The 13,910-nt window shown below is 47.0% G+C and overlaps 1 protein-coding gene across 1 annotated transcript in view; it reads right to left on the minus strand.

Moving 5' to 3' along the window:
* BMERB1 (bMERB domain containing 1) overlaps positions 1-12,596 on the minus strand; it is a 120,306-nt gene extending 107,710 nt beyond the window's left edge. Inside the window, exon 1 of the mRNA XM_003998842.6 lies at positions 12,329-12,596. Coding sequence (XP_003998891.1) covers positions 12,329-12,434 — 106 coding nt within the window. The 5' untranslated portion in view covers positions 12,435-12,596. The remainder of the gene's footprint in view (positions 1-12,328) is intronic.
* Positions 12,597-13,910: the final 1,314 nt, after the last annotated feature.

A 13,910-nucleotide genomic window follows, 5' to 3' on the forward strand; every position in this document is an offset into this window, starting at 1 on the left:
CTTTTTTCGAGTGAAGAATTTTTTTTCTTTGTTCCTCAGCTGTCCACTGTCACCTCCTCATCCTTCCCTCACATCAGCCCTGTCCCCAATCCCTTCGCCCAGGTGGCCTATGGCAGCAACTTACTCTCCATCCTCCCACGTTGTTCTCCTACTAATAAGATCGCACGCACACACACGGGGATGCTACGTATTCTATGTGCTAGAGAGACAGAGATGGAAACAGAATTTTGTTTTCCCAAAATTAGATCCGCTCACAGACATCTTCCTGGATCGCGTTTTCCTCCCTCAACCTACCCCTGAAGACAACAATTCTTGTTCTACTTTTTGTCTTTTTGAAAGGCTCCAGCACATTCCACACTGGATGAACAATAATTCATGCAACTGCCCTTCTAGTGATGGGCTTCGTTTTTGTGTCCAGTGTCATTTTTTTATTTTTTATTTTTTATTTTTATTTTTTTTTGCACATATGTCTTTGTATGCTGGTGTTTTTATTTCTGTTGGATGGAGTCCCAGGAGTCTAGGACTAGACCGCTAGGTCAAAGCATAGGAGCCTTTTAAAGTTTAATATCCGGAAAGGCTGGAACACGCAACAGTTCTACCAGCAGCGTCTAAGACGGCTCTGTTCTCTGCATGAAATTAACGTGGCCATGTTTCTGTTGTTCCGGAAAGGCGTGAGGGACTATGAATAGTGTGCCCCCACCTCTGTGGATCCTAACAGTCAAGGAGACATGGCTTAAGTATAAAGTACCTAGCAAGCCTGCACCCATCGTGGCCTTGTCCGCGTACCTCCAGTTCACAGTAACCTTACCTACTCCTGCTATTTTGTATCCGATCCGAAATTCTTGCCTCTTTCCCTCAAAGCGGGAAAGCACGGCTAATCTAACTGCAGTATCAGGAACAAATGGTCTCAACCGAGAGACAGACAGGCAATTCAGACCAAGACTCCAGCTCACTTGACTCTTTAGTCTGACGACTTCGAAGGTTTACAAAACACGATTAAATCATTTGCACCTCGGTCTTTGTGGATTAACAGCCACCTCGTTCGGCAACTATTGATTGAATGAGAGGCTTCTCGGTGCTGGCCAATTTGGCAGATGCCAGGTGTTCGGCACCGAGCAGCAAATATGACACCCAGGGTTTCTGTGGTCGTTGTTCTCGGAGACAGAATCATCGCACTGCACTCGGATTTGCCCAGAAAATGTGGTTTGACCCTATTAGGAGTCGTCTTCTCAAGGGCTTTCAAAAATACGCATATAGCAGAACAACTTAATTCATTTCTGGGCAACATTTAGCTCAGAGGGCATTGGGTCAGCACATTGAGCTGACTCCTGTTTCTGAAGGGCTTAAAGGACATTATCTCTTGGTCCTTTGGTTTGGCATCACGGGTCACAGGGACTGCTCCCAGTAGACCCCCTTTTTTCAGCTTGGTTGCGGTATAATTGACCGATAACATTGTGAGATCTTTAAATTTTGTTTTAGGCTTATTTATGTTTGAGAGAGACAGAGCGCGAACAGAGGAGGGGCAGAGAGAGAGACACAATCTGAAGCAGGCTCCACGCTGAGTTATCAGCGCCGAGCCCGACACAGGGCTCGAACCCACAAGCTGTGAGATCATGACCTGAGTTGACGTCGGATGCTCAACAGACTGAGCCACCCAGGCGCCCCTGTAAGATCTTTAAAGTATACATCGTGACGATTTGTTACAGGGATACCTTGTGGAAGGACTCCTACTACCTATAATTAACACATCCATCGCCTCACTATTTATCTTGTGTGTATGTGTGAGAAAACGTTAGTTCTCCTCTCTTAGAAATGTTCAATGATAGGATACAGTATTATCAGCTGTAGTCACCACATTTTACATCAGATCCTCAGAACTTGCTCATCTTATAACTCGCTAGTTTGTACCCTTTCTACTAACATCTATTTCTATCATCCTCCAGCCCCTGAGCAACCACGTCCCTGGTCTCATAGGAACGTTTCTATGAGCTTGACTTTTTATTCTTTTTCTTTTTTTTTTTTTTTTTAGATTCCACATATAAGTGATATCATGCAACATCGTCTGATTTCTTTTACTTATCACCATGCCCTCAAGGACCATCATGTTGTCACAAATGGAAAATGGCAGGATTTCTTCCTTTCTCCTGGTTAAATAACATTGCGCTCGCTCTCTCTCTCTCTCTCTCTCTCTCTCTCTCTCTCTATATATATATATATATATATATATATATATATATCACATCTTCTTTATCCATTCATCCATTGGTGGACCTGTAGGTTGTCTCCATATCTTGGCTATTGTGAATAATGCTGCAATGAACATGGCGGGGCTGATATCTACTCAACATCCTGTCTTCGTTCCCTTCGGGTCTATACCCAGAAGTGGGGTTGCTGGATCATATGGTAGCTGCATTTTTGCTAGTAGACCTTAAATTCCTTTTAGAGGCAGGGGCCGTACACATCTTACTCAAAGCGCTACCATATTCTCAAGAGCTTAGCACAATAATTGGCATACAAAGAGGCCAAAAGTACGTACTGAACGGATGAGGGAATCAATGGATAGATGGACAAAGGGGTGAATGAAAGATCTCCCTCTTTGGGAATTTCAAATGAACAGAATAATTAGCGTCACACATTTTCCAGGTTGGATGTTATGGAATCTAGACATACTTCTTACCATTTGTAATGCAGTCATTCGTTGTTCATTCAAATACAAACGCCCCTAGAAACCCTGCTCTAGTGCAAACAGCCTGGACTGTTCGGTCCTTGTTCAGTCTCTCCTGGCTGAACCCTTCCCTGGGGTGAGTCCTTCGCCTGTTTACCCACACCCAAAGGAGCAGGACCGTTCCAGCTCTTGGCTGTTTCTTGTAAAGAGTAAATGAAAAAAAAAAAAACAGGAAAAATATAGATTAGAAAGTGCTGTACAAACATCAGGGGTCACTATTCTCCCCATACCTACAATCCCCGGACCTCTTGAAGCCCTACTCCAAGTGAGAATGGGCAGGACTGATTACAATATATTTAATTCCTACGACCCCAGGCTAACCATACTGCTGTTCCCTGCTTGTCACATGGCCTGCCCTTACAAGACCACGCCCCCCTCCTCGTCCCCCTCTGTAATCAACTGCTGCTGTCTCCTCCCTTCAGGATATCTGCCTGGCCCCTTCCTCCGCACCCACTGCCACTGCTTTACATCCCAGCTCGTGTGACCTCATGATCACATGATTCCAGAACCCTCCTGGTTGGTCTTCTTACCCCCGCGGTCCTTGCCCTGCCATGGTACAACCACTGCCAGACAAGTCTTCCTAAACTGCTACTTTCTTTACCTCTATCCCTTGCCCTGCTTCAGACACCTGTCATGTTTCATCTGGCCACGTCTAGTGACCCTGCTCAACCAACCTCACACCTCATGACTCCTCTGACTCAGCCAAGGTCGCGCATGCCTCCAGCAGCCGCCACACGCTTTGTCGCCCCCATTCTTTTCCAAGGCTGGTCCACCCACTGTGACTTCCCTCTTTCTCCCCGGTTGTCTAAATATACCCAGTCATGGCTCACTTTATGTCCTGTTCTGTCAACACCATCTCTCCATTTACCGTGTGCTCTGTGCCAAGGGTTTTCACATATTTTCTCTTTGGATCTTCTCCATTACCCTATGAGGCAGGTCCTGTTATGATCTCCATTAAATAGATGACAAGATTGAACTTCAGAGAGGTTAAGTAAGCAGCCCAGGGTCACACAGCTAAGGAGGCCTAAAGCCAGGACTCAAATGGAGGCAGCCTCCACTCCCAAACAGCACACTCCTCTGCCCCTAAAGTGTCCAGGTTTTTCCGGATCACCCAAAGGAGGCCTTTGTCTGGGAAAAGCTACACTTCTTCCTCACCACAGAAACGCTCTTCCTGCTGAATTTCCGGGAATGCATTCTGTAGTCACCACATTCGCTCCCCTTTCACCCTGAATGCCCTGGGAAGTAGTGAGATGTAGTCCTCGAGTGTCCAAGGGACAAGTTTGTAATGGAAAAGTAAATTAATCAGCCAGAGAACAGAATCAATACTAAGAAACATGAAGACGTACTAGAAACACTAATGGACCTTATCTGCCTGAATTAATGGCAGCCCCAACCAATCCTAGGAGATACGGAAGGCAGTAGGACCGAGACACCATGCTTGGGTTCAAGTTCCAGCTCTGACACCCATTAGCAGAGTGACACTGGGCGAGTCACTTAACCTCTCTGAGCCTCGGTTTCCTCATCTGTAAAAAGCCAAAAATATCTCCATGTACCTCACATCCTGGGGTGTTTCATACAGCCAGCACCCAGGAAGTGCCCAGGGCATGGTATTTGTTACAATCATTCCCTTCTACTTCCCTTAGAAAAATTCTTTCTTTTCTCCTTTAATGGTCCCTGTATATAGAGGCATTGTAATTAAAAAATAATTTTTAGCAAGTCTGACTCTAATTCATTCAAACAAACTTATTCTAGGAGTCTGGTCCTTAGCCGCCCCATTTGGACCCTGTGGGAAAGTTTTGTCTCAATGGGGAGTTGAGCCTTCTACATCGAGCCTTCTATGGACTTACCCCTGGGCTGCCGAGGGCACTCACTTCCTGCTCTGCTCTGGTCTCCCTCAGGCGTTCAGAGCCTAGCAAGCTTTACTAATACAGTTCCTAGGTCACAGGTGCTGTCTCATGTCTGTGTCTCTTCACAGGGGCTGTTCCCTCGGCCTAGAATGCTGTTCCTCTGAATCAATGATGAGATACTGTTCATCTTTTCAGGCTACTTCAAAACCCATTATTGGGGCACCTGGGTGGCTCAGTCGGTTGGGCGTCCGACTTCGGCTCAGGTCGTGATCTCACGGTTCGTGGGTTCGAGCCCCGCGTCAGGCTCTCTGCTGTCAATGCACAGCCCATTTTGGATCCTCTGTCTCCCTCTCTTTCTGCCCCTCCCCCGCTCTCTCGCTCTCGCAAAAATAAATAAACATTTTTTTTAATTTATAAAAAGAAAAAAAAAGAACTACTTTTACTCTGAGACCCCAGAACCATCCCTCAGTGCTACCACTTAAACTTAGTGTATGTTTTGTGCTGTTATATGAATATACCTGTATATTAAATATACCTCTTTTAATTTTGCTTTTTAAAACCAATTTAATAACACAATTTTTGTTGGGGCAAAACACATATAAAATATGCCATCTTAGCCATTTCAAAGCGTACAGATGAGCGGTATTAAGTACACTTCCATTTGTCAGAGGGGGAAGCTAAGGTCTAGGGAAGGTAGGCGACGTGTCGAAGATCACAAGGCAAGAAGTAGCAGAGGGAAGCCCGGAACACAGGCAGCCAGAGAGCTCTTTAAGGGTGGGGTCTGTATATGCCAACTAATTTGGATGTAAATTAAGAAAAATAAAATTAAAAAAAAAATAAGCGTGGGGTCTGGGTCTTTGTCCTCTCTGTACCTCTGAAGGTAGCACACAGTAGGGGCTCAAGCCTGCGAGGAAGTGACCAGTGAAGGAGTGAAGGCACCGCATGGTCAGCACCCCTGGGGGCTTTGGGAGTGCTGACCTGAGTGGCTAGTCCAAAGAGCCTCTGCCTGTGCTGGTCTCTAACCCGCAGGCTCATCCAGGTAGCAGATAATTCACATCAGTGAACCAGGCAGACCCTGAACCCTAGGACGCAAGAAGCCAGGGGGAAAGAAAAAGGTGGGGGGAGGGAGGGTCCCAAGTTCATGGAACCTGCCCCTTGGGATTTCCACCTCCCTGCCTGGGGCCAGGAGCTCACCCGAAATGCCCTTCTCTCCTCTTGTCACCAACGGAAACCCTGCTTAGCCTTCAGGCCCAGGGCTAGCACCCCTTGCTGTCGCTCTGGGGTCCCCCAGGAAGAGCTGACCTCTTCTTCCTCTTGTTTCCCCGCTGTCCCTTCGGAGCGTTTGTTTCGTTTTACTGGCATTACAAATCATGCTGTTCCTTACATCTGTGTCTCCACACTCCCCAAATCTGTAAGCTTCTTAAGGGTGGGGGCATCTAATACCGTGCTAGGGATAACAGACACTGGCGAGGGCCATTTACAGTCACGGAGGGCTCGAATCAGGCTCCAGCCCAGCCACGTACCAGCTTTGTGACCTTTGCCAAGTTTCTTAACCTCCCGAAGCCTTGATGTCCCCATCTGTAAAAGGGGAATAAGAATCCAGCTGACTGGGCGCCTGGATGGCTCAGTGGGTTAAGCCTCCGACTTCGGCTCAGGTCATGATCTCACGGTTTGTGGGTTCGAGCCCTGCGTTGGGCACTGTGCTGACAGCTCGGAGTCTAGAGCCTGCTTCGGATTGTATCTCCCGCTCTCTCTGCCCCTCCCCCACTCACACTGTGTGTGTGTGTGTGTGTGTGTGTGTGTGTGTGTGTGTAAAAAATAAGTAAACACTTAAAAAAATTAAAAAAAAAAAGAATCCGGCTGACTTAATAGAGTTATTGCAAGAATCGAATAAGCCCAAATTGACAGCTAGAACTCATTAACTACTATTATTATTAATAAGTCTTTAATAACGAATCAGACCAAGAACAGGCACAAATAGTTTTTCCCTCAGTTAACACCTAAGAAGGAAATGCAAAAATGAAACAATGGTATGAACAAACAAGAAACAAATAACTAGATTTGTTCTAAGCACACACTAGATACTAGGACGTTCCTAATCTCCCGCGTTCCTGGCAACAGTTCCCACGGCAAGTTACACAGTCCACTGCCCATCCAGCAAATCCCAGAGACTGTCGCATCTCCTCAACCTTAACCGGGAGCGTGGCCCCCCGGAAGACATCCCAAGCTGCCCCTACCCCTTGTCATACCTTTCACACTCAAGGAAATTCCTACCACTGATACATGGGATTGATTAGGAAAGACTCAGGACTACAGCAAAGGACAACTGCATTGACGCCCCTCACCTGCCCCCTGTCATCTTATTCTCCACCCAGGAGCTGATGTGACCATCGAAAATCAAAACCCAGCTCATGTTAGCTTCCTGCTTAACACTCTGCCCCAGTTCTCCTGCAATGGGAATAAAATCTGTACTTTTTTTTTTTTTTGTAACCACAATCTACAAGACACTAACTACCCAGTGTGGCTCCTCTCTGATCCATCTCCATTCTCTTCCCTGACGCTCTGAGTGCCAGCCTTCCTGGCCGTCTGTCTCTTCCTCTAGTCTGTCTCTTCCTCTAACGTAGGAAGGTCCTTTGCATTTGATCAATGACATTTACAAATATATCTCTTTCATAGAGAAGCATTTCTTGACCATGAGATGGAAAAATCCCTCCCCTATTAATTTGCGTGACACTTACCATTTGAACTACAATATTTGTTTGCCTAGGTATTATCTGACTCCTTCACTTCCCTGAATAGAAGCTCCCTGTGGTCAGGAACCTTGTCTGTCTTGTTCGACGCTGTATCCATAGCCCCTAGAACACCTCCTGGCACTCACAAAACACTCAATACCTATTTATTGAATGAATAAATGGTTGGGGGGGGGGTAGGGAGCAGATTACAGTCATTTTTCACTTTTATATCTCAGATGAAGTTGAATTTTTTATAAAGTGCACATACTATTCTGTAATTAGAAATAATGCCAGAACAAAATAAAATGGAGATAATGAAATTAGCATATTTAATCAGACAGATGAAAGGAACACAAAACCGTTCCCAAAAGTTGGTTATGTGGATTGCTGGCAATCCATATTATTTCAGTCGCCACACTGTTTATGAAACCAGAGACATTGGCCAGTGTAACGATCTGCTTGCTAGCCAGACTAGCAAGACTTTTATTAAACAATCGTCACCTCCTCTGGTGATTGACTTTCCCACTTTATTCCAATCCTCTACCCTCAGCACTTTTATTTCTACCTCTGTGCTTCTGGCAATGCTGTTACCTCTCAGGGCATTGCCTCCCATCCTGTGCCACCCTCCCCCCCAACCCCACATTTCCCCTGTCCAAAATCTCCATCACCCTTTATGGTACATTCAAATCTATCAAGAAATGGCTACAACCACAGCCGACTGTGCTTTTTAAAAAAGCTCCATGCTTTTTCAAAAGTCACCTTGTCTTTGTGTCTCCCTCAATTAATTACAGTTGGTGGAAAGCAATATTTTTATACATCTAACCACACTGAAATGTCACTATCCATTTTCCAACTGAGTAAAAAGAAAAAAAAAACACACAAAGAAAACAATACCTCACTGCTAATGGAAAAATGCTGTCTAAGGTGGATGGGAGCAATTGCTTGGAATCCTTCTCAAAGGAAAAAACGCCAGGTGGTTTTCGAGGGTTCGAAAGTCATTCCCTCCTGCATTCCCATGAGGAGGAAGCTGGTAGATACACAACTGTCTGCAATTGACAAAGCAACGGACCCAAGAAAGAACTGACTGGTAAGCTTGGAATAAATTTCTCCAATGCTATCGGGCGCCATCCGCTCATGTCCTGTTATGACGACCATTCAGCACTGACTGAGCGCTTACAGGGTGCCAGGCTCTGTGCTAAATGCATTATATACACTATCTCGTTTAATCCTCCCGACAGCCCCAAGTGGTCATTATAATTATTATCCTGTTGGGGGAGGTTATGGAGAGGACATGACCGCCATTTGACCCAAGAGCCGCCCCGGGAGCAAGTGGAGACTCCTCACCCCCCTCCCTTGTCCTTGAAATGTACAAGTATTCCCCCAGCCGGAGCCACTCCAAGGACACAGCTACGGAGACCATCTGGAAGTATACGTGACTGAACCCTGTTCTGGCCTCCATAAAAACTTTTAATATTTTGGCAAGCAGGTACAGAGGTCTACTCCTCTTGCAGCCACCGACACATTTTCTTGTTTATTACACCTGCCACCTACCCATCAAGAACGGTCCCTTTCTTGTGTCTCCGTGTATGGGGGGCCAGTTTCAAATTTCACCCGGGGAAGCTCTCAAGATCTCGAACCAACATATCCCCATTTTACAGACGAGGTAACTGACACACAGAGAGGTTCAACAATTTCCCAGCGTGTCAAAGCAACAAAGTGTTAGAGCTGGTTTGGAGCCATTAGGCTGATTTCAAAACTCTCATTCTTCGCTACTAAACTATACACATCTTCCACCTGAAAACAATAATTAAAATAGGGTGCCTGGGTAGCTCAGTCGGTTAAGCCTCCTACTCTTGATTTCGGGTCAGGTCATGATCTCCTGGTTCGTGAGACTGAGCCCCACATCGGGCTGTGGGCTGAGCGTGGAGCCTGCTTGGAACTCTCTCTCTCCCTCTCTCTGCCCCTCCCCTGCTCGTACTCTCTCTGTGTCTCAAAATAAATAAATAAACATTATTAAACAAGTTAAAGATAGCAGTTAATACCACCTACACTGAAAATGGCAGGTTCTGCAATCCTTTCTTCCTTTTTCCAACGCAGGGCTTGAACTCATAACCCCAAGATGGAGAGTCGCATGCTCTACCAACTGAGCCAGCCAGGTGCCCCAAGCTCAGCTCCTTTTTATTTTTTAATGTTTATTTATTTTTGAGAGAGAGAGAGACAGAGTGCAAGCGGGGGAGGGGCTGAGACAGAAAGAGGGAGACATAGAATCCAAAGCAGGCTCCAGGCTCTGAGCTGTCAGCACAGGGCCCAGTGCGGCGCTCGAACTCACAAACTGCAAGATCATGACCTGAGTGGGAGTCGGACGCTTAACCGACTGAGCCACCCAAGTGTCCCAAGCTTAGCTTCTTTTTAATGGGCCCTTGTTTCCCCACCAGCATTTCATGCATTACAACTTACGTTGGCTTGGCAATATTTATTCCACAGAATCAATAGCACTAATTTTCACACTTCATTAATAAATAAATGGAGGTCGCAGATGTTATAGTTATGAATCCATAGATCCCAGGGAAGTTGAGAGGGAGTTAAAAAAAAAAAAAGCTACTTGGATCAAAAAAGGCCAGGGTACAGACAAGAGTTCAGAGATCAAAACTCTTTAAAGGTAACGATCCCAGATTTAAGAATCAAAATGGGGACCCTGGATCAGTGTCTTAAGAAGATTTCAAGTTTGGATAGGTAGGGCAGGAGGAAGCAGATTTGGGGATCCAGGGAAAAGGAGATGAGATACTGTGGTTTGTATGTGAATAGGAAGCAAAAGTCAGAGTCTTTGATGGTTTGGAACACAGGAGATGAGAAAGCCTTTCTGCCCAGCTGTTAACAGTTTGCAGCCTAAGATTCAGAAGGATAAAAATTTCAGGAGCTAACATGCTATCAATTGGGGATTCAGTGCAATTTTCCTGTACATTTGAAAACTGTCCCAGTAAAACAGTGAGAAAATAAAAAGCTGTAAGAGAATTATTAGGCAACTGACTGACACGGCAGTTTGAGTTCAGAGTGCAGCTGTGTGGAGTTCCTTGCAAAGAATGAAAGCAGGAGCTTTCTACAGATGCAGTAATAAAATAATCGGAGGAACCAACATGTATTGAGCACTTACCTTGAGCTCTACATACATCTTCTTGAGTATTCACAGTTCAGCTATAAAGTAGGTATTATTATCATCTCCATTGCAGAGAACAGAGGCAGAGTAAGGCTTAGTAAGGCTGCCTAAACTCACATAGCCAAGCAGGGGCAAAGCCAGCATTCAAACACAGGGCTTATTTGAATACAGCTTCTACTCTGCAAGGACCCAGCATTCTTTCAAGGCCACTGAGAGCTCCAGAGACCAACAGGGTGGCCACATATTCGTAAAATCACCGTATATGTTCTGGGACTCTCTCAACAGATGTAGAAATCTTCCCGAAACTGGGAAAGCAATAAACCCTCATGTGAAAAGCAGAAAGGGGCTCTGGGGTCTGACAAAGCTGGGTTCAGATCCTGGCTCTGAAGTCTAAATGTCACAGCACCTCGCAAGCCCCAGTTTTTCCGTCTATGGAAGGGAAGTTATAATAGTCACCTCAGGAGGCTGTTGGGGGATTGAATGAGACGGTGCCTTTAAAGTTCTTGCATGGCAATCTATCAATAAAAGGCAGCCATTGTGGGAATTATCCTGAGCTTGTAGGAGGCAGAGACCCTCAGCCTTGGTGTCATGCCAAAGCACCAAAGCCAAAGGGTTTTCAAAGCCCAAAACAGGAGGAAGGACCCAGATTTTAAAAGGAGCAAGAAAAGGAAAGAGGTTGGGACACTATGGGTTCCAGGTGCAGCAAGACATTTGACTGTGATTTCAATTTGAACCCTTGAGAACCGGAATACAGTTGAGCCATTCTAGGAAGATTTTCTGAATTTGTAATGACAGGTATGGAGAAAGGGCGCGCGCGCGCGCGCACACACACACACACACACACACACACACACACACACACACGATCTTCTACCCGGTCAAAAAAAAAAAAAAAAAAAAAAAAAGCACATTCACAATACTTTGGTCCAACACAGCTGAGCATGGTTACCCAGAGCCAAAGCAGGAAGCTGAGGGTCCTTGAGAAGGGTGAGAAGCCCTTCCCTGCCCGGCAGGAGGCACCATGCTGGGCAAGCAAGGCAAGGGCAGGGGCACCGGGAAGAGCCCCGGGTTTGCAGGGAGGGCTGGTGACCCTGGAGCCCTTGCGGCTGCCTGTATACTTTGAACGCAGGAGTTTCAACCACTACGTCCTATTAATTAAAAACAAAACACCCTTCGCTTGTTTGTAGACGTTGTTGACACCAAAACACCGTGGGGAGACTCAGCAAATAATATCGGCCCGTTTCAGAAGCGCCTTCTAGGATTGTACCCACACCAAAGACTGAATGAGTCAAGGGGGAAAGGGGAAGGGTGTGCACAGGGTTAACCTTCCCCTAACCCTTTCCCTCCCATCCGCGACCCAGGACAAGGCGGGGGAATAAACGCTGGGAATTTCAGCTGTGCCCTGAACCTCGCGCCGGGGAGGAGAAACACGGCAGAAACCCAGCGGACACTCCCCCCTCTCCAGGGACGTGGGCGCTTTCCAGGTTGGTCCAACGGCTACCAGCGTCCTGGCGCATCCTGGGCGGGGAACAGACTCTCCTCTCTCGGCTGCGGATAAGACCCTACTTTCCAAGACCAGCTGCGAGCTAACGGATCCGGGACTACCGAGTCCACCCCAGGCTCCCGGCTTGCTGCCTCGCGATTTCCCGAGCCTCCCGGTGAAGCCCCAGCCGGAGGGTCCCCCTTTTGTTCGCGGGAGAGCGCGTCGCTGCGCCGCGCTGCGCATCCCACCGCCCCCCGCCCCCCGCGCCGAAAGCCCCGCTGCGGGGGCGCTCCCCTTGGTCCGCTCCCTGCCCTCCCCGCGCTCCCGCGACCCCCAGCGCCGGCGCACGGCTCCCCAACTGTGCCCCCCTTCCAGCCGAGTACTCACTTCTCCCCAGTCCCTCCGCGGTCCACGCCGTCTGCTCCACCGCCCCATAGCGCCTCAGAGGCTTCTCGGTTTCCAGATGGGTGGACAAAGATTGCTTTAACTCCATCGCTGATCCCCGCGGGCAGGTCGACGGGTCCCCCTTTACTCCATCCCCGCCGCGGGCTGCAGGGAGGGAGGCGGCTCCAGCCAGCAGCGTTTTAAGGGGCCGGGCGCTCGTGACGCTGCTCCATCTCTTCCGCCGCCAGGGCCGGGGAGCGCGGACTGGTACCCAGAAGGCGGAGGGATGCAGGACGCATGCGCAATGGGGGTGGGAGGGGGCTTGGGGGCTGGGTAGGGAGAAAAGGGGGCAGATGATAACTCTAAGAAGAACAACACAAACAACAACTAAAATAGAACCAACTCAAAGGAAGTAAAAACAAGGCCGCTGCCCAAGCTGGAGCCGGTGGTGATGCCTGGCCTGGGCACCGTGCACAGCTTGTGATCTGTCGTCGGGCTGCTGGATTTTGAGTGGGATTTGTGAGCGCGTCTCTAGCTGTGGGCGATGGATCCATCTTTGTGGGGAGTGTGCAGAATCCTGAGCGTGGACCTGAGCGCATTTTTGTGAGAATCTCTTGTGATTCGCTTCTGCATGGATAACTTGAATATGAAATGGAACAGTCTTGTTATGAGGGTGCCTGTGTGGACACGGTATGTGTTTCCATGAACTTGAGAGAGGCACGAACGTATTTTGGACACAGTTATAACAAAGCTGTTTGGAACAGGGGTCTTTACTTTCCAGAAACTCGGGGGGGGGGGTATCTTACTAGCAAAGCATGGCAGTATTAAAAGTACAAAGTAAAATGACCAGCTAGATTGATAAAAATTAATAACAGTTATTGAACGATGGCTAGGTGGTAAAGACTTCCTAACAACTGTGTGAAAAAAGATGCTATCTTGTTGGCCTTGTTTTACAGAGGATGAAACTGAGTTGCAAAAAGATTATTTGCCCCAAGTCCCACACTTACCAAGTAACCTGGTCAGCAATTGAATCCAGACTCAGTTTCTTTATTATACTGGCTCCTTAGATTGATATGGGTTTTTTTTTGTTGTTGTTGTTTTTTGTTTTTTGTATGGTAGGAGTTGGAAAAGGCGCTATAGGATATAAGGTATTTGTTGTTTGGTGTTGCTTTTAAGATGTCATATGGGGCAACTTTTAGTATCCCCATGGTTTGTGGAAGTGTAGAATGGCCCAGATGTTTTTTGTTTGTTTGTTTGTTTGTTTGTTTGTTTGTTTGGTTTGGTTTTTTTTGTTTGTTTGTTTTTTGGGGGTTTTTTTTGTTTTGTTTTTCAATATATGAAATTTATTGTCAAATTGGTCTCCATACAACACCCAGTGGTCATCCCAAAAGGTGCCCTCCTCAATACCCATCACCCACCCTCCCCTCCCTCCCACCCCCCATCAACCCTCAGTTTGTTCTCAGTTTTTAAGAGTCTCTTATGCTTTGGCTCTCTCCCACTCTAACCTCCTTTTTTTTTTTCCTTCCCCTCCCCCATGGGTTTCTGTTAAGTTTCTCAGGATCCACATAAGAGTGAAACCATATGG

This window comes from Felis catus, chromosome E3 (assembly GCF_018350175.1).
Source record: "Felis catus isolate Fca126 chromosome E3, F.catus_Fca126_mat1.0, whole genome shotgun sequence".
In the NCBI taxonomy this organism is placed as follows: Eukaryota; Metazoa; Chordata; class Mammalia; order Carnivora; family Felidae; genus Felis; species Felis catus.